The sequence below is a fragment of the Haematobia irritans genome, chromosome 4 (assembly GCF_050003625.1).
Source record: "Haematobia irritans isolate KBUSLIRL chromosome 4, ASM5000362v1, whole genome shotgun sequence".
NCBI lineage: Eukaryota > Metazoa > Arthropoda > Insecta > Diptera > Muscidae > Haematobia > Haematobia irritans.
In genome coordinates, this window is record NC_134400.1 from 175,665,974 (window position 1) to 175,690,206 (window position 24,233).

At 34.5% G+C, this 24,233-nt stretch overlaps 2 protein-coding genes across 2 annotated transcripts; one reads left to right on the plus strand and one right to left on the minus strand.

Annotated features, from left to right (window-relative positions):
- Positions 1-4,427: 4,427 nt before the first annotated feature.
- Positions 4,428-7,587, plus strand: tut (tumorous testis). The gene is made up of 3 exons (XM_075305197.1): positions 4,428-4,809; positions 4,868-5,040; positions 6,959-7,587. Exons 1-3 carry the CDS (start codon positions 4,633-4,635, stop codon positions 7,338-7,340), a joined length of 732 nt encoding a protein of 243 aa, XP_075161312.1. The 5' UTR covers positions 4,428-4,632; the 3' UTR covers positions 7,341-7,587.
- Positions 7,588-12,558: 4,971 nt separating this feature from the next.
- Sf3b6 (splicing factor 3b subunit 6) lies at positions 12,559-13,607 on the minus strand. Its single transcript, XM_075305667.1, has 3 exons — positions 13,338-13,607; positions 13,107-13,225; positions 12,559-13,031 (listed from the first exon to the last, which is right to left on the minus strand). The coding sequence occupies exons 1-3, from the start codon at positions 13,353-13,355 to the stop codon at positions 12,806-12,808; spliced, it is 363 nt and encodes a 120-aa protein (XP_075161782.1). The 5' UTR covers positions 13,356-13,607; the 3' UTR covers positions 12,559-12,805.
- Positions 13,608-24,233: the final 10,626 nt, after the last annotated feature.

The window sequence follows — 24,233 nt, forward strand, 5'->3', positions numbered from 1 at the left end:
TTATCAAGTTTTGGAGATGGTTTCTAGAAATAAGGAATATTAGGAATATCATTTGGTAATTCGATTTTTTTTTTGGAAGATAAATCCCGCAGCGAAATCAAAAAGCGTTTCAACGTCGTGGAGCCCTGAAAATGGCTACTACGGTGAATAAAGTGATAAAAACTCACAATCTTGGTATGCCAACTGCCGATTAAATGTACGTGAGATACCTGACATAGTAAGCATTTCAAAATATCGAGTGGGTATTATTCTGCATGATATTTTGGACATCAGCTAGTTTCGCCGCTCGCGTCTGACAACAAGTGAAATCTTGAGGCTATTTCAGAGCAGTGCTAGAAATCCGAATGAGCTTTTGCATCTTTTTATGGTTCTTATCGAAACATGTTTACGGAGAATAAAGAATAGTAATACTGTGGACCGTGGAAAACAGTTTACTGTCCCATAGGTAGGTTTGGGCAACAGTTTAATTGGATTCACAAGGTTTGAACCACATTGACTACCTGTAGATGGGGGGTAAAACGATCACAGTGTTATGGTTATTGCCTGATTCGAAGCTGAAATAAAACAAGGACGACATGGCAAAAAAGAAATTGTTCTTTCACGAGCATAATGCAATGGCTCACACCTCTCGACACGCTATCGTCGAACTGCTTGCCCATTTACATTGACTACATGGAGAAAACAATCACAGGATTACGGTTATTAGCCAATTCGACACTGAATTATGGACCACTGGGTGAAGAAAAACTTTCTTCTTCACCATGATAACGCACCGGCTTACACCCCCCTCACTCGACACAGCCAAATTAGGTTAAGAAGTACTCCACCATTCCCGGTATTCTCCTGATTTCGCTCCGTGCGACTATTCCAAAACATTACAAGTAAGCAAAGTAGAAAGTCGGGCGGGGCCGACTATATCATACCCTAAACCACTCCTACTGAAGTAGTAAACATAAGCATTTGTGGGGTAAGGTAACATTGGTATAGGTTTGAGCGATAAACCGCATTTCCATATTTAAGAACATTACGGGGTACATTTTTATGGGAGTTTTGTCACGAGTATAATATTGAGTCCATTATTAAAAAAGAAGAAATCGCTCAATTAGTGTGGGTAATAAATCAAAATTCGGGAAAATCGGGCAATATTATTATAAAAAAGTTACATGCAAGTCTAAATACGATCGGATAATACATAAAAATTTGAAACTTGAATAACATTGTTTAATAAATAAGAGTATTATGGTCAAATTTGGGAAAATCGAGCGGTGTATATATGGGAGCTTTATATAAATCTGAACCGATTTGGATGATATTTTCCAGGTTTGGTTGATACCACAGAGTGTTAGTGTGTGCTAAATTTGAGTAATCTCGGTTAATAAATGAGGCCATTATGGTAAAAATAACGTTATTAGGGACAAATTTTTCAAAATTGGGTGCTACATATATATGGGAGCTATTTCTAAATCTGAACCGATTTGAATGATATTTTGCAGGTTTGGTTGATATTACAGCATATTACCTTGTGCTGAATTTGACGAGTAAGATCGGTTAATATATGAGGGCACTATGGTCAAAAATAAAGTTATTGGAGACAAATTTTTCAAAATCGGGCGCTGCATATATATGAGTTATATCTAAATCTGAACCGATTTGGATGATATTTTGCAGGTTTGGTAAATATCTCAGAAGGTTATTGGGTAAGATCGGTTAATAAATAAGGCTATTAAAATTTTCGGGCGATAGATATATAAGGGAGCTATAGCTAAATCTGGACCGATTTCGTTCAATTTTTGCACATATAGTAGGTACTATAAAAAAATAGATTTGGCCAAATTTGAGTAAGATCGGTTGAGGAATAAGGAACTTATGGCCAAATTTGGGAAAATCGGGCGATACATATATATGTGAGCTATATCAAAATCTGAACCAATTTCGATGATATTTGACATACTTAAAGGGTGGTCAATTGGATTACTTTTTTTATTTCTATTTATTTAATCCTTTATTGTAATATAAAGCCTTCAAGGCCAATAACATTATTACAAATATAAGTTGTAGAAAATTTGACGCGGATCGGTTAGTAAATGAACGCAATCTGACCCCATTTATCGAAATCGGGCGATACATATATATGGGAGCTATATCTAAATTTAATCCGATTTTTCCAAATTCAATCATTGTACCAAAAAAAAAACGCCACATAGTAGTGGATTACTTTTTTTATTTCTATTTATTTAATCCTTTATTGTAATATAAAGCCTTCAAGGCCAATAACATTATTACAAATATAAGTTGTAGAAAATTTGACGCGGATCGGTTAGTAAATGAACGCAATCTGACCCCATTTATCGAAATCGGGCGATACATATATATGGGAGCTATATCTAAATTTAATCCGATTTTTCCAAATTCAATCATTGTACCAAAAAAAAACGCCACATACCAAATATCATCAAAATCAACCAATAATTGCGACCGGAATCCTGCGGAAAACAAATACTTGGACGGACACCAAGCGCTAGATCGACTCAGGAGGTGATTCTGAGTCGATCGGTATATATTTTATGGGGTCTAAAATCAATAATTCCGGTAGGCACATTTTTTGGCAGATCAAAGTTATTATACCCTGACCACTATGTGGTTTAGGGCATAAAAACGTTCGCTGAGTCAAATATCAGTGCACCGTCGCCAAGGACACTCCCATCCTCTAGAAAAATATTTGTCATACGGGTTAAAAAAAAGTTGAAGCTTGGCCAAATGCATCCACTTAAAAGGATTTTTAAAAGTCAATCTCAACTTCTCCAACAAGTTATTTTTATTATAGGCTAAGAAGTTATCGGTCACACCGATGAAAAAGGTACACTTCAACGATAAAATTAATGTTACATTGCACCGTATCCCATTGAAAGGAAGTGTTACTTTTCAATAATTTTGAGAAACTTGATACGGTTTTCGAAGGAACCTCTTAGTCGTCAGAAATAAATAATCAAATCAATACTACTTATTGGAAGGAGTTATAAGGAGTTTCTGGTAAAAAAATGTATTTATTATTTTTGCTTCATCAAAATTCTTTATGTTTAAAATTTTAATTTTCACCAAATTGAAGTATAACTACTAAACTTTGGATAGATGCATACGTACATAATTATTTTTTTTAACTTCAATCCGAGGACTTCCCCTACTTATTACTTGGGTAATAAGAATTCCCTTTGGCTGAATGAACTCAATAAACAAAAATGGCGAGATGATTTCATCCACTTTACAGAAATCTGCAAGAGAATGAAAATTCATTCTTCTCACACATAAAGCATGAATTCCAGGAAATTTGAATTACTTGTAGGGTTTCTCCTACTTAATAAAAATATAATTTAGAGATACCCGTGCAGTTTTATTTTTAGCGAAATTGAAATTTTATTGCAATAGAGTATAAAAATACCAGCAAACATTGACTCCTTTACCTTTTTCTTTAGAATTTGAATTGTTTTAGCAGACTTTTATGGCGAGTTTACAAACAGATTTCTTTTGGTATATTCTTTTATAGCAGCAAACATTAACTGCTTCGCATTTTTTTTTCAGTAGAACTTTGCCAGACTTTTATGCAACTATCAAATTTCTTTTGGTGTATAAAAAATTTTAAAAAAACTTGGATATTCAGTTGAAAAAGATGTTAGAATTATGGTACAACTCTTGGTTTTTATTAAAAACTTTTTACACATCACAATGCACCGTCACATACCGCATTGATTCTGCTCTAGTTATTCTCCAAAAAAAAAAAAATAACCAATATTATTTCACGATTACCGTATTGCTTTTGATTTGGCTTCCTTTGACCTCTGGCTAACAAGTTAAAAGTTCGGGGAAACCGTTTTGGATCAATTGGGAATATTCAACGGGTATTGCTGCTCGCATTAAAGGCTATTCCGGGAATTGACTTTAATGACTGCTATGATAACTGGATTAAATCTTTGGAACAAGTGTATTGCGGCCGCAGAGATTACTTTGAGAGGCAAGAAATATATTTGCCAGAATAATTAATTTTAAAATTATAAACGAGGTCTTAACATTTTTGATTCACTGTGTTATAAGAAAAAACTTTTATTGTTGGACTTATTTCTTCTCCACAATTTCTAAAAAAAATAATTTTAAAAATTTTAAACATAAAAAATTAAGACTGGCTTTGTATTACAAAAAAAAAATTGGAATAAAATAAAAAAGTAAAAAAAATTCAGCAAGTTTCCAAAAAGCAATAAATTCAAACTTCAACAAATTTACAAAAATTAACAGAAAAAAGAAACGAATCATAAATCACCAGTTGCATTTTTACATAAACATGGCAATCATTAAAGAATTCCTAGAATTTTGAAATTTCTCTTTTTGAGTAAAATTCATGAAGCAATAATCATAACGATTTGCAGATTTGATTCTCTTTGCAGTTTCATTGGCTGAATGATTTTTATAAATGGCGGGAATCATCCACATATTATATAACATCCATTGATATGGTCTACCAAGCCCATAGTAATATTTTGTTTGTAGTTTGACCAACCAATTCTTGGAAATTCTATGAAAACATTTTGCTTTTGAGCAGAGAAAAGAAACACAGAGCAGAGTATTGGATTAATTCTTGGAATTATGTCGTTTCAACCAGCAATGCCAATGATAGAACTAAATAACTCAGTTCACAGATCGATTTTTGAACATCCATCGAAATTGTATGAGTCGTATCAAGAAAATGGTACAAAATATATAAAAAGTCGTAAACAATTGGACGAACATTTATTGGATAAATTAAATGCATGTGCAGGCGAGGTAAATTGTTCCCTGAAATAAGAATCCTCAATAATTAACATAAAATATTTGATTGTAGATTTTTTTATGTTGTATTCCTGCTGATGTTAGTGCAGAGCAGATAGCTGAGATTGCTTCTCAGTTCGGTGAAATTTATGTGCTACGTTTTAAAGTGACTTTTTCGGGAGAATCAAGGGGATTTTCTTATTTACAATATATGGATCCTTCGTTAATGTCTTTGGCTCTGACCAGGTGAGTAAGGAAAATTATTGGAATACTGAAAGTCTTCCAAATGTAAATACATATATCGTCGTTTGAAAATGCCCATTGAGGCTCATGAAGTTTCTAGAGCCAAGCTTGGATTTTTAATTCCATGGTTAGATTAGTTATAGTGGCAGCCCTTTATTTTAGGTCCACTTACGACAAGTGGTATCATATAAATGAGTACTGCCCGATTCTATGTTTGGCTCAATGATGAGGGACTTCCATACAGTGAGAAATTTTAAGACATTCGGAAATGTGACCAGAATTACTGGAGAGGATAATCCACCGATGACAAAAATTTTGTTGTTTGGTCGAAGCCTGAGACTGAACCCATGACCCTTTGTATGCAAGGCGGATATGTTAACCATTGCATAACGGTGGCTATATCTTTTAAGATTTCGCAATAATTTTGGTACTAGGTAAGGTCAGGTCAGCCCGTTTTATTGCAGAATTACTTAGGCATCTCCCTCCATTGTGAAATATAGTAAAATTAAGCATTACATATCTCATTTCTTTTGATCAGATCAGTTGTAACCCCAAATTTCTGGTCATCGTAATCACAAATATAAAATTTTGATTTCATTCAATAGCTTTAAATCTAAAACTTTGCACTAATCTTCTCTTCTGTTGAATCATCTTAATTATTCCAAAAAATCATATCTGCCTTTTTATGTAAAAAATTTCCATCGTGGTGTCCATAAGTCCATAAGCACTAAAACAATAGATTTATTATTTAATATCCACATCGTGGCTACACGTGAAGTAGTCGTACATCGTACTTTCATTATCATTTTGCCAACTCTTCTATCAGGCAATGAGCCTTTATTGCAGATATCAGTAATGAGAATTGGTAACTGACGTCTTGCGAACATTAACTAGCCACAACTCAAAAATTGTAACAATTCGAAAAGGGAAATTGGTCCATATCGGCCAATAAATGAATGTAGCCACCACATAAGCCGATCCGATTTAATGAACACTTTTTTTCTGATATAAAAAATTCTCTCAGGATAATTTTAGCCAAAATTTTGAATTTAGCTTGTATATAAATCTTATGATTATATACTCTAAAGCACGACCAAAGACTCGGCTTTGTGTACAGTGTTTGAGCCACCGTGTAGATAGTTAGCTTCCCCGTTTTGCATACAGTGGGTCAAGGGTTCATTCCCAGTTTCGATCGAACAACAAAACATTTTTCACCGATGAATTATCCACTCTGTATTGCTGGTAACATTACAGAGTTGTTCAAAGTAATATAAAGCCCCGTCCTGGCTCGCCTGCCCCCTTGTCTGTGAGCTCAATAGAATCGGGGAACAGGCAGCCAATATACCTACCCTATACTTAGTGTTTGATCCCCATTTGATCTCTTAAACGTAGAAAGCCCTTTTCTGACATTTTGCTTGCGTAAGGAAATGCCCTTATTAGTATGTGAATACTTTCCCATATTCTTTAAGTATATAAGAAAACAGTTTTAATTCTATTCTCTTGCAAAATCAATCACTAGTTAACGTTACATTCCCATCAATGGTATAATATGCTAGAATTTTTATTTATTTTTTCTACGTACAAGCCACTACGGTTAGCATGCCCGCCTTGCATACACAAGGTCGTGGGTTCGATTCCTGCTTCGACCGAACACCAAAAAGTTTATCAGCGGTGGATTATCCCACCGCAGTAATGTTGGTGACATTTCTGAGGGTTTCAAAGCTTCCACTAAGTGATAGGAGAGAAGTTCACCAATGTGGTATCACAATTGACTGAATAGTCTAAGTGAGCCTGATACATCGGGCTGCTGCCACCTAACCTAACCTAACCTACGTACAACAAATTTTATAAAATAATCAGGTTAAGCTTCTTAGACATTGTATGAGAAATTTAATATAAATCTTGGTCATATTTTTTTCAGACTACCACTCTTATTTCGCAAGCACTCCCTACCTATGATTCGCGTATGCCAATCGCGCAACAATTCCGTGTTAATAATGAGAGGTGTTCATATACCTACTAATTTAGTGTGTGAATATCTACAATCCTTAATTAATTTCTATTATTTGGATAAACGGGAAGTATATCCCGGCCATTTTGAGTACAGAATAATATTCAAATGTAATGAACAGGCTGTTCATGGAAGAAGAGAATTGTTACGGGCTATATCCAATTTTGGATCTAAGGCAACGGTGATGTGGGAAAACAACTTTACACCCTATTTGATTCAACGAAGCAATCAAAAACAACGACATAGCAATGGATCTGCCAGATATGTAAATAATCATATCCAGTATATATAGGACAGTACAATTTGTGTTTTTTTGTTTTGGTTAAAACTTGAAATATTTTTTTATTTGTATTCATTCATTATCACGATATCAAATTATGCATGAATTTTTTTAATGTTAAATGTTTTACGAGTCTCAGAAATGTCTATGTATGAATTCAATTGATAAATCATTATTACTTACGATTAATTTTATGAAAAGTATTCAAAGTACTAGCAATTATTTTAAATACATACAGTGCACGTTTTTATTAAAATAATACTGTTCCATCTATTAACAAGTTCAGAATTCAAGAATCTTCCATTTGTTTAAGAATGGTATAATTTATTTAAAAATGTCATTTTAGCGGCGCTGTGTTGAACGTATCTGCAAATCTAGCCAGTATTGCCAATCCAAATTTGGATTGGCATTTGATTCATGTGAATAACTGTTATAATAAAAGGTATGTTCGAGTAAAACCGTGCAATAGGGTAAAAAATCATTTTAATCTATTTGCTTTAACCCTTGTGCGTGCACTCCTTGGGTCAATTTGACCCAACATTGATTTTAAAACGTAATATTTATTCCTATAGTTGTTGGATATTTTTTTGAAACTTTTATTTATCCATTACAAATACGAAATCTATGTTTTTAGACGATAATAATAGAAATAAAATATTTCCATAATCCGCACGTGGAAAGGGCACTTATCCAAGGAGTCTACAAGGGTTAAGGTGGGTATTAAGTTCGAGTTTAGCCGGTAAAACCGAAATTAAATCAGTAAAAACAATATAACATACACTCATAGAAAAAAGTCTGCTGAAAACAGCAGTCGATGTCTGCTGTTATATTTTTGTACTTCAGGGCCTAATGAACAACAATTTATAAAATTCATAAATTTTTCCCCAAATCATATTTAAGAACCAAAAGTAGTTTTTGGTATATTTTTGCAATGTAATATATTTACAAGCTCCTAAATACTATCAGCAAACATTTAGTTTGCTGTTATAGGTCAATTCGATAAATATTCAGATTTTTGGTCAAATACTATAGATATTCATAAAATATTGTTTTAATTATGTTAGGATAGCTCCTAAGTTGACATTTTTATTTGATTCGGCCAAAATAAAACATGTTTTGGTGTAATCGAGCTTAAAAAATAGCAGGAAATGTTTGCTATTTCAGCAAACAGTGTCTGCTGTCCCTTTTTCGGCAAACTTTCTGCTGTTTTAGCAGACTTTTCTGCTGTCCCTACTAACAAATTTCTTTGGGTGTAGACATGTTTGATGCAAATTTTATTAAAACTTGATGGGGAGTATTCCAACGCAACTTTTCACAAAGTTTATATTATTTTTAATGTATTATTAGTGAAAAGTAATCTTCAAAATGGCGATTTTAGTGGCTAAACTCGAACTTAATACACACCTTTATGTAAAATTACAATCAAAGAAATTTATTAGTAAGCAACAGAAAAATCTGCTGAAACAGAAAAAAATCTGCTGAAAAAGGGAAATATGTCATATTTTATTAATATGATAATTGTTTCTAAAACGTGTTTCTGAACCAATACAAAAATATAATTTATGAGTAAATGCAAAAAAAAAAAAAAAAAAAAAACATATGAAGTGAAACCTCCCACTGTCGCCAAAATTTTTTATATCTAATGAAATTTGTCCACTGTTGAAAGGTGTCCGCTTTTCAAAGTGTCCACGTTTGAGAGAAAATAAAATCGCACTTTGAAATGCTGCTATTGAGAATATAATGTATATAGTGACTTCTTTATTCTGTGGGTGTACACGGGCGATTTCTAATAATTTTGTTTGATGTTTAGTAAAATTTTGGGTATGCGAACGAGGCTACTAAGGGTACTAAACATCGGTACTATATCTGTTAACATTTTTTAAAAGCTGCCACAAATGTTTAGTACCAAAAAGCATAAAATGTACACGAACAGGCTTACTATAGACGGTCGTCGCCGCTTTTGGCAGTTAAATTTCGCGCTTAGATCCTATAAACTATTATTATTAACGGTGGTTAAATGAAGCGGTGATGTTAAAACGAACATTTCATAAAGTTTTTATTGGACATTTCTCAAATTCGAGCTAATACAATGTGTTCCATGTAAAGTGCAAATCGTCAAAGTTATTCGGTATAACGAAACATTAACTCGACAAATTCTCATGCTGTGTCGAATTGTGGGGTTATCCCACTCATAGGCATAGAATATCAGCGTCATTAAAAATGTAGATCATCGGATGGAGGGCAACATTGGTCGCGTTCTATAGGTTGTGGTTTATTTTGTTTCCTCGGATCCGCTTGAAATGCGGTGACATGATAGGAGGAAAGAGACCTCCACGCAGACTAGTTTTGCCCGAACTAGGATCAGGTAAGTGCAACCGTATCAATTCGTACCTATCAGTGATTGACAGCAGTGTAGCTGCCATTTGTCCCCTGCCCGAAACCTCCTTAATAGCAAAAGCCATTGTATAGGGATCCTCCTATACTTCCGTTTTCCTGAGCATTCATTATGTATCGATCGTAAATCTTGATCCTAAATATGACAATATGTTAATCCTCATTAGGATGCCCGCCTTTCATATACAAGGACGTGGGTTCGATTCCTGCTTCGACCGAACACAAAAAAAAAGTTTTTCAGCGGTGGATTATCCCACCTCAGTAATGCTGGTGACATTTCTGAGTGTTTCAAAGCTTCTCTAAGTGGTTTCACTGCAATGTGGAACGCCGTTCGGACTCATCTATAAAAAGGAGGTTCCTTGCCATTGAGCTTAACATGGAATCGGACAGCACTCAGTGATAAGAGATAAGTTCACCACTGTGGTATCACAATGGACTGAAAAGTCCAAGTGAGCCTGATACATCGGGCTGCCACCAAACCTAACCCTCATTAATGCGTCCTTAGGTAGCTCAGATGGTTAATAAAAGTCAGCATAGAGGCCAATTTTGCATTTTAAGCATTTAGAAAACACATTTTATCTTGTTATCAAAAACAAGTATATACAGCACTAAGTTCGGCCAGGCCGAATCTTAAATACCCACCACCATGAACCAAATATTAGTGTTTCCTTTGAAATTTCAGGAGGGCTTGAGGACTTGAAGACACTTCCCGAAGATAAATCTAAAGATTTCACCTATGAGGACTATATCAGATTCTGGATTTATAAGAACCATTTTTGTTTGAGTTTTAGAGGAATCATTAACATCTCTTGTAAGTGTGCAAGAAAATTATAAAATAACGTCTTGATTTGAAATCTTAAATCTGTAGAAGTAAAATCTGGAAATTGTACATTGAGTTTCAAGCAATTTGCATGATCAGTGCGCCTTCTACACCCTCAAGAAGTGAAGTCGGTCTATATGGAGGCATTACCAAATGGACCAATAAAAACTTAATCCGATACACGTTTTTGTGAGCCTAAAATACCAGAATATTTACAATTTCAGGCAAATCAGATAAAAACTACGGTTTCTAGAAACCCAAGGAGTTAAATCGGGAGATCGTTCTTATGGGGGCTATACTAAAATATGGACCGATACTCACCGTTTTCGGCACACCTCTTAATGACCCGAAAATACCACTAGATTTCCCATTTCAGGCAAATAGGATAAAAACTTCGGATTCTAGAAGCCCAAGAAGTAAAATCGGGAAATCGGTCTATATGGGGGCTATACCAAAATATGGACCGATACTCACCATTTTCGGCACACCTCTTTATGGTCCTAAAATACCTCTAGATTTCCAATTTCAGACAAATTGGATAAAAACTACGTTTTCTATAAGCCCAAGACCCCAAATCGGGAGGTCGTTTTATATGGGAACCATACCAAAACATGGACCGATACTCACAATTTTTGACACACGTATTTGTGGTCCTACAATACCTCTAGATTTCCAATTTCTGGTAAATTGAATAAAAACTGCGGTTTCTATAAGCCCAAGAAGTAAAATCGGGAGATCGGTCTATATGGGGGCTATACCAAAATATGGACCGATACTCACAATTTTTGGCACACGCATTTGTGGTCCTACAATACCTCTAGATTTCCAATTTCAGGTAAATTGAATAAAAACCGCGGTTTCTATAAGCCCAAGAAGTAAAATCGGGAGATTGGTCTATATGGGGACTATACCAAAACATGGACCGATACTCACCATTTTTGGCACACCTCTTTATGGTCATAAAATACCTCTAGATTTCAAATTTCAGGCAAATTGGATAAAAACTACGATTTCTATAAGCCCTAGACCCCAAATCGGGAGGTCGGTTTATATGGGGACTATATCAAAACTTGGACCGATATAGCCCATCTTCGAACTTGACCTGCCTGCAAACAAAACACGAACCTGTGCCAAATTTCGGGACGATAGCGCCATTATTGAAGGCTGTAGCGTGATTACAACAGACAGACAGACAGACAGACGGACATGCTTATATCGTCTTAGAATTTCTCCCTGATCAAGAATATATATACTTTATATAGTCGGAAATCGATATTTCGATGTGTTACAAACGGAATGACAAACTTATTATACCATTTTATGGTGGTGGGTATAAAAAAAATCAGAGCATGGCAGGTCTTCAACAATGCCATTGATTGTAAGTTTAAGAACGTAACCACGTAATCCAAGAATGCACACAGAATTCTGTTTCGTGGACCAAGCGAAAATTTACTCCGTATTCTCCTTATACAAAACATGTTTTATGTACGTCCCTGACCGCTTCTATAAGGCAGTTTTAAGGCAATAGTAATTTAAGGACAGAATCGAAACTATATGTAAGTGAAGCCATTTTCCCCATTGATATCCACTACAAAATGAAATATAGGTATTTTCAAGTTTCAATTTTACGATTTTTTTTATTGTTTTACATTTTCACTTGTTATATTTATGATGAGAATGATGATGATGATGGATTGATGGGTGGTGTAATGTATAGGCTGAAATGAAACCCAAACCTCAGTCTTAATGGAATATGTAAATTGTGAGACGAAATATGTAAAAACATAGAAATGAAACGTTTGTTAGTAAACTAAAATATCATTTGTTGGAAAATATGAAACGATTAGCTTAATGGAAAGAAGAGAGGTAATTTTGAGTTACTAATTACATTTTTGCTACCAAAATTATTTGACATAATAATAAACTCCCTTGAGACATTTTTTCGGATCCATAGGATTTATATGCGTAATTAAAAAAATCAATATTCTGTAGTCAAAATAAAATGCATTGAAGATGTAATTTTTCTCCGAATAATTTTATCGTTGCTTTTGGCATATAGTAAAAATGTAATAAGTAACATCATTTTTAGCGTTATTATAGGCTAGTCACAACAAACGGGTCTACTGTACAATTCAAATTCTTTAATTCTATAGCCTAATTAGTATAAGTTTTCGCGGTGATAGACTATACACGTTTTTTAAACATTGTACAATAAATCCTTGTGTAGTGTCCTTCCAAAAATACGCGGGGAAAGTGGTCCCTCTTATGACTCGGGTGTCTTCAAGTTGTATTTAGTTTTGATGTTGTTCAGCTCTTCCTGCTTCTTATCTACATCCAGACGTTTGAAAGCCTTGTTCGATTGATAATACAATACAACGAGATATCGATTGCAGACATTAAAGCCAGACAGATGGTCGCAAGCATTTTTTGCATCAAATATATCTTCATATACCACAAAGGCAGTGCCACGAGTCTCAGGAGTGTTACCACTATAAAATGAAAGAGAAAAACAAATTTTGTGATTCCATTCAATTAGGAGATGTAATTTAGCAAAGTAGACTTACACTCTTATCTGTCTGATAGCCCCATACTTTCCAAATATATCATACATTTCTTCCGAGGTAATCTTGTAAGGTAGGTTACGCACATACAAAAGGCGATTAACCTCAGGAGGCAAACGTATCTGTAAATAAAACAAACATGTTGTAAATTTTACAAAAAAAAAAAATTTTAATTTGGAAATACTAAAACAATCTGATTATTAATTAGCAGATACCAATACATTGAATACTCACATTGTTACGTTTATTCATTTTATGCTGCTAAATATCGGCGAGTATTGGCTAAGACGCTGTTGGTGATTCGCCCTGTTGACGACGAATGACAGTGAGATGTTTTATCTGCTAACTAGGGAGATTATTCCGTCTAGTTTTTCTACAAGAATGCTTGCTGTCCTTTGTCTTCTTTGTCCTTTGGATGCTTTAAAAGTCCTTTGTCCTTTTGTTTGCGTTTTTTTGGTAGCCAACAACTGGGGAACAAAAATGGTAACGCTGTCGATGGATCGCTTTTCAATTAACTTGCAAAAATTCAAAGTCGAAGTCGGTGTATATGTGCGCAGTCATGGCCGTCACACAATTACGTCGTTATTCTGAGAGCGTCCTGCTTTTCTTTAATTAGGATAAATAAGTGGTTCATAAGTTTCAACAAGGGATAAATTTTACTTAAATTGAGTCTGTCTTGAACTTGGCAAATATTTTTTTGGTCATGGAGTCCGTTACGATGAGATTTTATCAAATGAAATCATTTTATATGATCCTTAATTGTGGTTATTTAAGATTCCGCCCGATCGAAGTATATGGTTGTGTATACACAGAAAAATATCACCAAAATATATCCAATTAAAAGGTTGTCAATTTCAAGACAACGTAATCAATTAAAAATTTAATTTCGGTAGTAACCCTGCCAACATTTTTTGAATTTGGGGGCGCTTCTGAGAATCCCCAGTACGTCGAAAACAATCATATACGATATCAAAAACTCGTCGGAAAAGCGCCGTCACTATTGAGAAGTTGTACCACGCCAAGTTACTACAAAAAGGTTTCGCATGAGTGCAATTATTAGGTGCCTTTATAGATCAATTTAGAACGACGCCAATAAGAGACTCTCCAAACAATCAGAAAAAGCACATTTTAAGATAGTGGTAAAAGAATCATTGTGGTCGAGTAAAACGAGTTTGTTTAGATATTTATTTATTTTGTTTGTTTAGATATTTATTTATTTGATTAATCATTTACAAATTCTTACAAATATAACATTTATACCACTATCACATCACATTTAACATAATTTTTTGCATTAATGATGATGTAGAGTTACAAGTAGCGATTTACATGTTTCAGCGTCTATCAGCCAGTGTTTTTATTCGATGGAGGCAGCGTGTCTGTAAAATATTTCAAAAACAATCACTTTATTCCATTTGGAAAATCAAAAATTGTTCACCAATATACCTTTCACAATTTTTTGCGTAAAATCTATGTTTTCAGAACTTTTGTTTCGTTTTTATTTAAATAAAATATAACAATCTGGTTGCGCTTGGCGTTTCACAAAAAATAAAATGGCTTTTGTAAAAGTAGTGATGGCAAAATACATGTATGAAGTACATTTTGTACTTTATGATATGCTGCCCCCCATCACAGTAGGATGGTTGTAGTGACATTTACGAGTCTGTGGTAGCGATGAAGATGAAATGGAACTTTGAAATGCTGGCAGGGAATATCCCTGCCAACATTTTTTGAATTTGACGGCACTTCTGAGAATCCCCACCACAACGAAAACAGTCATATACGATATCCAAAACCCGTACCAAAAGTGCCGTCATTATTGAGAAGTTGTACCACGCCAAGATACTACAAAAAAGTATCGCATGAGTGCAATTATTAGGTGCCTTTTTAGATAAATTTAGAACGACGCCAATAAGAGCCCCTGAATTTTAAGATAGTTGTAATGGATTCATTGTGGTCAAGTAAAACACAATTGTTTAGATGTTTATTAATTTTATCAACAACTAAAATCACATTCAACATAATGTTTTGCATTAATAAAAGAATGATGTTGAGTTACAAGTTGTAAGTTACATGTTGTAGCGTCTATCAGCCAGTGTGTTTATTCTCGATGGAGGCAGCGCGTCTGGACTAGGGCTGTCACCCGGGATAAATCCCGTCCCGAAAATCCCGGGATTTTAAAATATAGAATCCCGGGATCTCGGGATTTTTTAAATAGTTTATACACCCAAAGAAATTTGTTAGTAGGGACAGCAGAAAAGTCTGCTAAAACAGCAGAAAGTCTGCTGAAAAAGGGACAGCAGTCACTGTTTGCTGAAATAGCAAACATTTCCTGCTAATTTTGAAGCTCGATTACACTAAAACATGTTTTATTTTGGCTAAAACAAATAAAAATGTCAACTTAGGAGCTATCCTAACATAATTAAAACAATATTTTATGAATATCTATAGTATTTGACCAAACATCTGAATATTTATCGAATTGAGGCATAACAGCAAACAAAATGTTTGCTGATCGTATTTAGGAGCTTGTAAGTATATTAAAGTGCAAAAATATTCCAAAAACTACTTTTGGTTCTTAAATATGCTTTGGGGAAAAATTTATAACCTACAAATTTTATAAATTGTTGTTCATTTGGCCCTGGCTGTTTTTAGCAGACTTTTTTCTATGAGTGTAGTAATAACAATCTACAGCGCCAAAAAATTGTTGTACATTAAACCAATTTAGTTTAATTAAATTTTATTAACAAAAGAACATAACATAAGAGTAAATTAAAAAGAAATTTCAAATTGCTATAATACTTAACGAACACCTAGTCCAACTCAACAAGAAAAGAAAAACAAAAAATTTTGACAAAAACATAATCTAAGCAAAAGGATTTTGCTTAGATTAGGTATATTTTCGTACACTTGTGTTAATCCTACTACATAGTTTTAAGTAACTTCTTAAAAATATCAAGGCATCCAAATTTTTATCAGGTATTGTCGACGAACTTTTTATCATTGCTTGAGGACCTTATGGGTTTGCCAGATGGCCGGGATTCGCCTGGATTGTCCCGGAATTTCGTCTCTAGGAAGTGTCCCGGAACTTTTACAAAATTTGCCAAATATTCCGGAATTTCAATTACTCAAGGCATATGTTTTATTTTTTTGGAACAAATCTACTTTAGCACAAGTTGTTAAAAATAAACAAATTTTTTTGAGTGTAGAGAAGGGATTTTAAATCGGAAATGTAAAGTAAAAAAAAATTGTCGGAAACGTCTAGTTTTCGAGATATCGACATTTGAAAATCGGTATTTTCCTTTATATCTTTGTTCAATAAAATTCCGTTTTTTTGCACATTTGGTAAAAATAGTACATATTAAGCAGAAAATATGAAGTAAAAATTTTGTCGGAAGAGCGTAGTTTCCGAGATACCGATCCTTACAAATTGGGTATAGGTGGCTGGCCTTCGGCCGGGGTTTGAGACTTTCTTCTATGGACAGGGTCCAAAGTGGGCTAACGCGAACCCAAAGGGGACAGGTTGCCGGCCTTCGGCCGGGGTTTGAGATTTTCACCTATGGACAGAGTCCACAGTGGGCTAACGCGAACTCAAAGTGGACAGGGGGCCGGCCTTCGGCCGGGATTTGAGACTTTTTCCTATAGACAGAGTCCAAAGTGGGCTAACGTGAACCCAGGACCTCTCCGGGTCTGTGTCATTCGAAATATTTTACTTTTAGGATGATTATGTGCGATGGATACTAAATCCAATACACGTGATAATGAAAACTTTAGGGGCCCGTAACTCCGATAATAGGCCTTTCCGCCAAAAAGTGGTATATAACATTTTGTGCTTAGAATCGAAAAGTCTACACGCTGGCCAAAAATTGGACCAATCGGACCACTTGTACTAAAGTAGATTTAAGCCAAAAAAAATAAATATTCCCAAAATTATTTACGTTTTATATAAAATCATCGCAGCCACCTTGGGAGAAGGTTTCAGAGGCTCCAATATATTTAGGAATTTCAAAGCTTGCTGACAATTACGACTACGCCAATTTGTCGAGTATGAACCAGGGCTGTGGAGTCGAGCTAATTTTGCTCGACTCAGACTCCAGCATTTTTCATCAGCCTCGACTCCGACTCCGGTGTCGACTCCGGGTAATATAACTAAACCTCATTTTAATACCTCTAACTAAAGGGTGATACGGTCAAAATTTGGTCAAGGGAAAACGCGTGTAAATCGGTGAAATCGTTTATTTAAAAAATCAAATTAAATTTCTTTTTCAAGTTCAATTAGTATAAAATTCAGGAAAAATATTCAGTTAGGCTTTCGCTTTTCCGAATCCGAATTGCCGGGCCTCACGCTTGACACCTGCCATCAGATTTTGTACAGTCACCTTGTCCACCTTCTTCGCCGTAGAAAGCCAGTTTGCCTTGAACTGCTGCTCGTCCTTAGCAGTTTTTTGGTCTTCTTTAGGTTCCGCTTGACAATAGCCCAGTATTTCTCAATTGGGCGGAGTTCTGGCGTGTTGGGAGGGTTCTTGTCCTTGGGAACCACCTGCACGTTGTTGGCGGCGTACCACTTCATGGCTTTTTTACCGTAATGGCAAGATGCCAAATCCGGCCAAAACAGTACGGAACAACCGTGTTTCTTCAGGAAAGGCAGCAGACGTTTATTCAAACACTCTTTCACGTAAATTTCTTGGTTGACAGTCCCGGAAGCTATGAAAATGCTGCTTTTCAAGCCGCAGGTACAGATGGCTTGCCAAACCAGATATTTCTTTGCGAACTTTGACAGTTTTATGTGCTTGAAAATATCTGTTACCTTTCCCCTTCCTTTTGCCGTATAAAACTCCTGTCCTGTCCCACGCAGTCAAACTTCGTCAGCATCGTGCTCGGATTTTCGCGATGCTCGAGCAAAATTTTGATACGCTGCTCTTCTTGCTTGGACGGCATTTTGACAACTGAAGAGTGCATTCCAAAATCAATATAGGGGCAACATTCTACACACACACCTTCAAAATGAGGGGTGTTCAGGTTTTTTAAATGCAAAATTGAAAGAAATACGTCAAGTTTATATTGACCAAATTTTGACCGTATCACCCTTTAATAACCAATATTTAAAAATGATCCGATTTGGACAATATTCAGACTTCTACAAAATCTTGGGCACAATGTAGCGTAGGGTATAAATATGAGAAATATTTATAATTTTTTAGGCAACTTCGCAAAAATGCATTTATGATTCATCAGTCGATAGATATGTATTAGAGGAATAGGAAAATTTGAGTCCGTTTTACAAGTTTTCGTCTTAGCAATGAGTATCAGTGAGCATCAGTAAGAAATAAACTTTTGAAAAAATTTTGTACAGAAATAAAATTTTCTGTAGAAATAAAATTTTGACAAAATTTTCTATAGAAATAAAGTTTTGTTGTTGTTTTTTGATTTCAGCTTAAAACCATGCATTGACTAAACTACAAGTGTAGCTTAACCAACAGAGGAAAAGAATGTTTGTCAAATTTATTTACCTCTACTTGCAGCTAAACTATCAATCAATTATCAGAATAAATTCAGGCAGTTCATTAAACCCAACAATGAACCACACTTGAACCTTCCGAAAAAAAAGGTTCCGAAACGTGCGTCCATCCAACCATCTTGCAGTCTATAGGGCTTTGCCCAAATAAATTTGACAAACATTCTTTTCCTCTGTTGGTTAAGCTACACTTGTAGTTTAGTCAAAGCATGGTTTTAAGCTGAAATCAAAACAACAACAACAATGATTAAAGAACAAAACGAATGAAATAAAATTTTGAAAAAATTATCAATAGAAACAAAATTTTGAAAAAAATATATAATAACATGTATATACAGCCGTAAGTTCGGCCAGGCCAAATCTTACGTACCCTCCACCATGGATTGTGGTCATCCACAATTAAATTACTTGGTTTGCGGCCGATGGCAAGGCATCTCATCTTTATACCCTGCGCCACACAGTGGAACAGGGTATTATAAGTTAGTGCATATGTTTGCAACACCCTGAAGGAGACGAGATAGACACATGGTGTCTTTGGCAAAAAATGCTCAGGGTGGGCTCCTGAGTCAATATAGCCATGTCCGTCTGTCAGTGAATACATTTTTGTAATCAAAGTCTAGGTCGCAGTTTTAGTACAATCGTCTTCAAATTTGGCACAAGTATGTGTTTTGGCTCAGAATCGAACCCTATTGATTTTGGAAGAAATCGGTTCAGATTTAGATATTGCTCGCCCGATATGGACTTATACGGTCCCAGAAGCCAGAGTTTTACCCCAATTTGGTTGACATTTTGCACTATGAGTACAATTAGTAGTGTAGTCAAGTGTGTCAAATTTTATTGAAATCGGTTCAGATTTACATATAGCTCCCATATATATCTTTCGCCTGATATGGACTAATACGGTCCCTGAAGCCAGAGTTTTACCCCAATTTGGTTGAAATTTTGCACTAGGAGTATAATTAGTAGTGTAGTCAAGTGTACCAAATTTTATTGAAATCGGTTCAGATTTAGATATAGCTTCCATATATATCGTTCGACCGATTTACACTCATATGACCACAGTGGCCAATCTTTTACTCCGATTTAATTGGAATTTTGCACAGGGAGTAGAATTAGCATTGTAGCTATGCGTGCCAAATTTAGTTGAAATCGGTTCAGATTTAGATATAGCTCCCATATATATGTTTTTCTGATTTCGACAAAAATTGTCAATTCAATTTCAATTTTCAATTTTTCAATTTTTATTCATCCAAAATCATTTGTGTGTTTTGAGATTTATCTAGATTATATTACAACAAAATGTAGTTTATATAATAGTAATTGATTTGTTAATTTATCTCGTTATGTGGAAGTAACAAAAATTGTCAAAATACCAATATTTTCCTTATAAAATCGCCACTGCTTAGTCGAAAAGTTGTAAAAATGACTCTAATTTTTCTAAACTTCTAATACATATATATCGAGCGATAAATTATAAATAAACTTTAGCGAAGTTTCCTTAAAATTGCTTCAGATTTAAATGTTTCCCATATTTTTTTTACTAACATTGTGTTCCACCCTAGTGCATTAGCCGACTTAAATTTTGAGTCTATAGATTTTGTAGAAGTCTATAAAATTCTGTCCAGATCGAATATTTAAATGTATGTATTTGGGACAAACCTTTATATATAGCCCCCAACACACTTGACGGATGTGATATGGTATCGAAAATTTAGATCTACAAAGTGGTGCAGGGTCCCGCCCCGCCCGACTTTAGACTTTCCTTACTTGTCTAAATTGTAAGTTAGTCTATGCGGGTTATATAGTAGGTCGATTAAATACGTATATATTCAGTTCTTGACCGGTAGTAATAGAGCCAGAATTAAAATATGGGGGTCTCTTTATATGGGGGCTATATACAATTATGAACACGAGTCTACCAAAAATGGCAGATTTTTTACTGTTTGGTAGATTGGTAGAATTCTTGATGTTTTGGAAGATTTTACAAAATATTCCTCTCCAACTATGAAATGCTTTTTCTATTGAAATAACATTTTAACAAAATTTTCTACAGAAATAAAATTCTGACAAAATTTTCTATAGAAACAAAATTTTGACAAAATTTTCTATAGAAATAAATTTTTATTTGTTTTGTTTTGTTATTGTTGATTTTGTTCTTTAAGCATTGTTGTTGTTTTTTATTGCAGCTTAAAACCGAAACGAAATAAATTTTTGACAAAATTTTGTATAGAATTTTGTATATTTTGACAAACTTTCCTAAAGACAAATTGTTGACAAAATTTTCTATAGAAATAAATTTTGACAAACTTTTCTATGGCAATAAAATTTTGGTAGATTATTTTTGGCTCGAGTGGCAATCGCGATTTTTCTATGATTGGGGATCGGTTTATTTGGGGGCTCTATATAATATAGATCGATACGGACCAATTTTGGCATGGTTGTTATCGACCATACACTAGCGAAATGTACCAAATTTCAACCGGATCGGATGAATTTTGTTCCTCCAAGAGGCTCCGGAGGTCAAATCTGGGGATCGGTTTATATAAGGGCTATATATAATTATGCACCGATATGGACCAATTCTGGCATGGTTGATAGAGACCATATACTAACACCACGTAAAAAATTTCAACCGAATCGGATGAAATTTGCTTCTCTTAGAGGCTCCGCAAGCCAAATTTGCGTATCGGCTTATATGGGTGCTATATATAATTATGGACCGATGTGGACCAATTTTTGCATGGTTGTTAGAGATCATATGCTGACACCATGTACCAAATTTCAACCGGAACGGATGAAATTTGCTTCTCTTAGAGGCTCCGCAAGTCAAATCTGGGGATCGGTTTATATGGGTGCTATATATAATTATGCATCGATGTGCACCAATTTTTGCATGGTTGTTAGACCATATACCAACATTATGTACCAAATTTCAGCCGGATCGGATGAAATTTGCTTATCTTTGGGGCTCCGCAAGCCAAATCTGGGGATCGGTTTATATGGGGGCTATATATAATTATGGACTGATATGAACCAATTCCTGCATGGTTGTTGGATACTATATACTAACATCACTTAACAAATTTCAACCGAATCGGATGAATTTTGCTCTTCCAAGGGGAAGATCTTGTGATCGGTTTATATGGGGGCTATATATAATTATGGACCGATGTGGACCAATTTTTGCATGGTTGTTAGAGACCATATACTAACACCATGTACCAAATTTCAGCCGGATCGGATCAAATTTGCTTCCCTTAGAGTCTCCACAAGCCAAATCCGGGGATCGGTTTATATGGGGGCTATATATAATTATGGACCGATGTGGACCAATTTTTGCATGGTTGTTAGAGATCATATGCTGACACCATGTACCAAATTTCAGCCAGATCGGGTGAAATATGCTTCTCTTAGAGGCCCCTCAAACCAAATCTGGGGGTCCATTTATATGGGGGCTATGCGTAAAAGTGAACCGATATGGCCCATTTGCAATACCATCCGACCTACATCAATAACAACTACACTGTTAGAAAAATATGTTTTTCATATGTTCCGATATAAACAAAATGTGTTTCGGGCACAATTTTTAAACACAATATATTTAAGTGCAAACATGTAATGTTCCTAAACTAACACTAAATGTTTGGGACATCTATGTTAATATGTTAGAATATATTATGTTTGTGGCATGAATGTTTCATAAAAATTATATGTGTGAATACAAACATATATAAATTTACAAATTTCGACTAAACATACATATGTTGTGATATTTTATTCAAAGCGACAGAGAGAGTATAGAGAGAAATAGAGATGGAAACCGGGAGACTTGACGAAAGATATCAATATAACACAGCAAAAGAGTCAAAAGAGAACAATTTCTGTGAAACCGCTTGTATGTTGTTTCGGAAAACTGTTTTATGATAAAGCCAAAAATTTGATATGTTTAAGTCTAAATATTTTTTAATTTGAATAAAGAGAATATACATTAGGAACCAAGAGAATAGACATTTGAAAAACAAACAGCATATGTTTTCGCCTTGAGAGCAGCATTTTATGTATGTGTGGACGTGCGTTGGGTTTATCATTTTGGCATTATGGGCACAATTTTTTTCTTGGTTCGTTAAAAGAAATCAGGGGTCTTCATAAAAATAACGAAAGGGCACTATACTCTTTTTAGAGTTGGGACAGTAAAATGAAATAAGGAGGAAATAGTGAAAAATTACACAGTAAAATGTAAAAAAACAAACTTTAGTTCCTCTTTATTAAAAAGTAGTCCACGAGGAGTTGACGGACACCATCAAATATAAAAGCGGGCATTAAGTTCGAGTTTTACAGCTAAAACAATTTAAAAAGTTTATTTTCTTTAAAATGAATTATTAAAGAAAAATAAAAGGAATTTTAGAGCGATGGTGTTAAATGCTAGTAAAAAACTGTTCACTCCTAAATAAATTTATGTTTATATTATAAAATTATGTATGTATGTTTATACTCGACTCCACGTTCTTCTTTTGTTAGTTTTTGAAGTCCTTCCAAATTTTAAAGTTTCGTACAAAAACAGTTTTTTATTACAAGATTGTTATTTTTGCAATAAAAAATAATATTTTGTCCAAAAATCAGTCAATTTCGTTTATATCAAGCACTGTTACTGACTATAAATCTTTATTTCGAAGTTTCATTTAAAAAAAAAAATAATATAGTATAAATATAAATGTGTAAATTAAAAAAAAAAAAAAACAAAAAAAAATGTTCGGTCGGAGCAGGGGTTGAACCCACGACCCTTTGCATGCAAGGCAGACATGCTAACCACTGCTCCACGTGGCAAACAAATGTATGTTTCTGTTAAATAATGTTATGTTTGCATGGGCTCGTGGGCGCTGCAAACTATGCTATATAAATGTAACTTAAAACGATAATTATCTACTGGTGACTATAACAGCTACGTAGCCCAGTGGATAGTGTGTTGGCTTATAAACTGTATGGTCCTCGGTTCGATTCTCCATGCAGGCGAAAGGTAAAATTTTAAAAATTTATAAAAGTGAATAATTTCTTCAACATTATTTGTATTACAGAAAAAGGTGCCAATAACTATAAAATTTCGTGGAAGTGAAAATTACGAGTATGTTAGGGAATGAGCACAATCGTGTTTGGGAAAAATTCTTCCAAGCATATAATATTTTTGGCTCAAAATGCTTCCAAACATATAATATGTTCACATAAAACAAACATATTAATGTTTCGGCAGTATGCAATAATATATGTGCTTCCTGCAAAATATGTTTGGAACATATGTTAAAGAAGCGATTTTTTTTGAGGGTGTACTTGTCCCATGTTTCAAGTCTATAGCTTTTTTCGTTCGGAAGTTGGCGTGATTTCAACAGACGAACATGCTTAGATCGACTCAGAATTTCACCACGACCCAGAATATATTCTTTATGGGGTCTTAAAGCAATATTTCGATGTGTTACAAACGGAATGACAAAGTCAATATACCCTTCATCCTATGGTGGAGAATTTTGCAAAATTTTCTATAGAAATAAAATTTTTACAAAATTTTCTATAAAAATAAAATTTTCTATAGAAATAAAATTTTGACAAAATTTTCTATAGAAATA

Bases quoted from the DNA above. Each gene is read 5' to 3' on its own strand.
- tut (XM_075305197.1), top strand. From the start codon at position 4,633: ATGTCGTTTCAACCAGCAATGCCAATGATAGAACTAAATAACTCAGTT. The intron at 4,810-4,867 runs GTAAATTGTTCC...ATTTGATTGTAG, and splicing joins TAAATGCATGTGCAGGCGAG to ATTTTTTTATGTTGTATTCC. The intron at 5,041-6,958 runs GTGAGTAAGGAA...TATTTTTTTCAG, and splicing joins ATGTCTTTGGCTCTGACCAG to ACTACCACTCTTATTTCGCA.
- Sf3b6 (XM_075305667.1), bottom strand. The intron at 13,032-13,106 runs GTAAGTCTACTT...TTCATTTTATAG, and splicing joins GCTATCAGACAGATAAGAGT to TGGTAACACTCCTGAGACTC.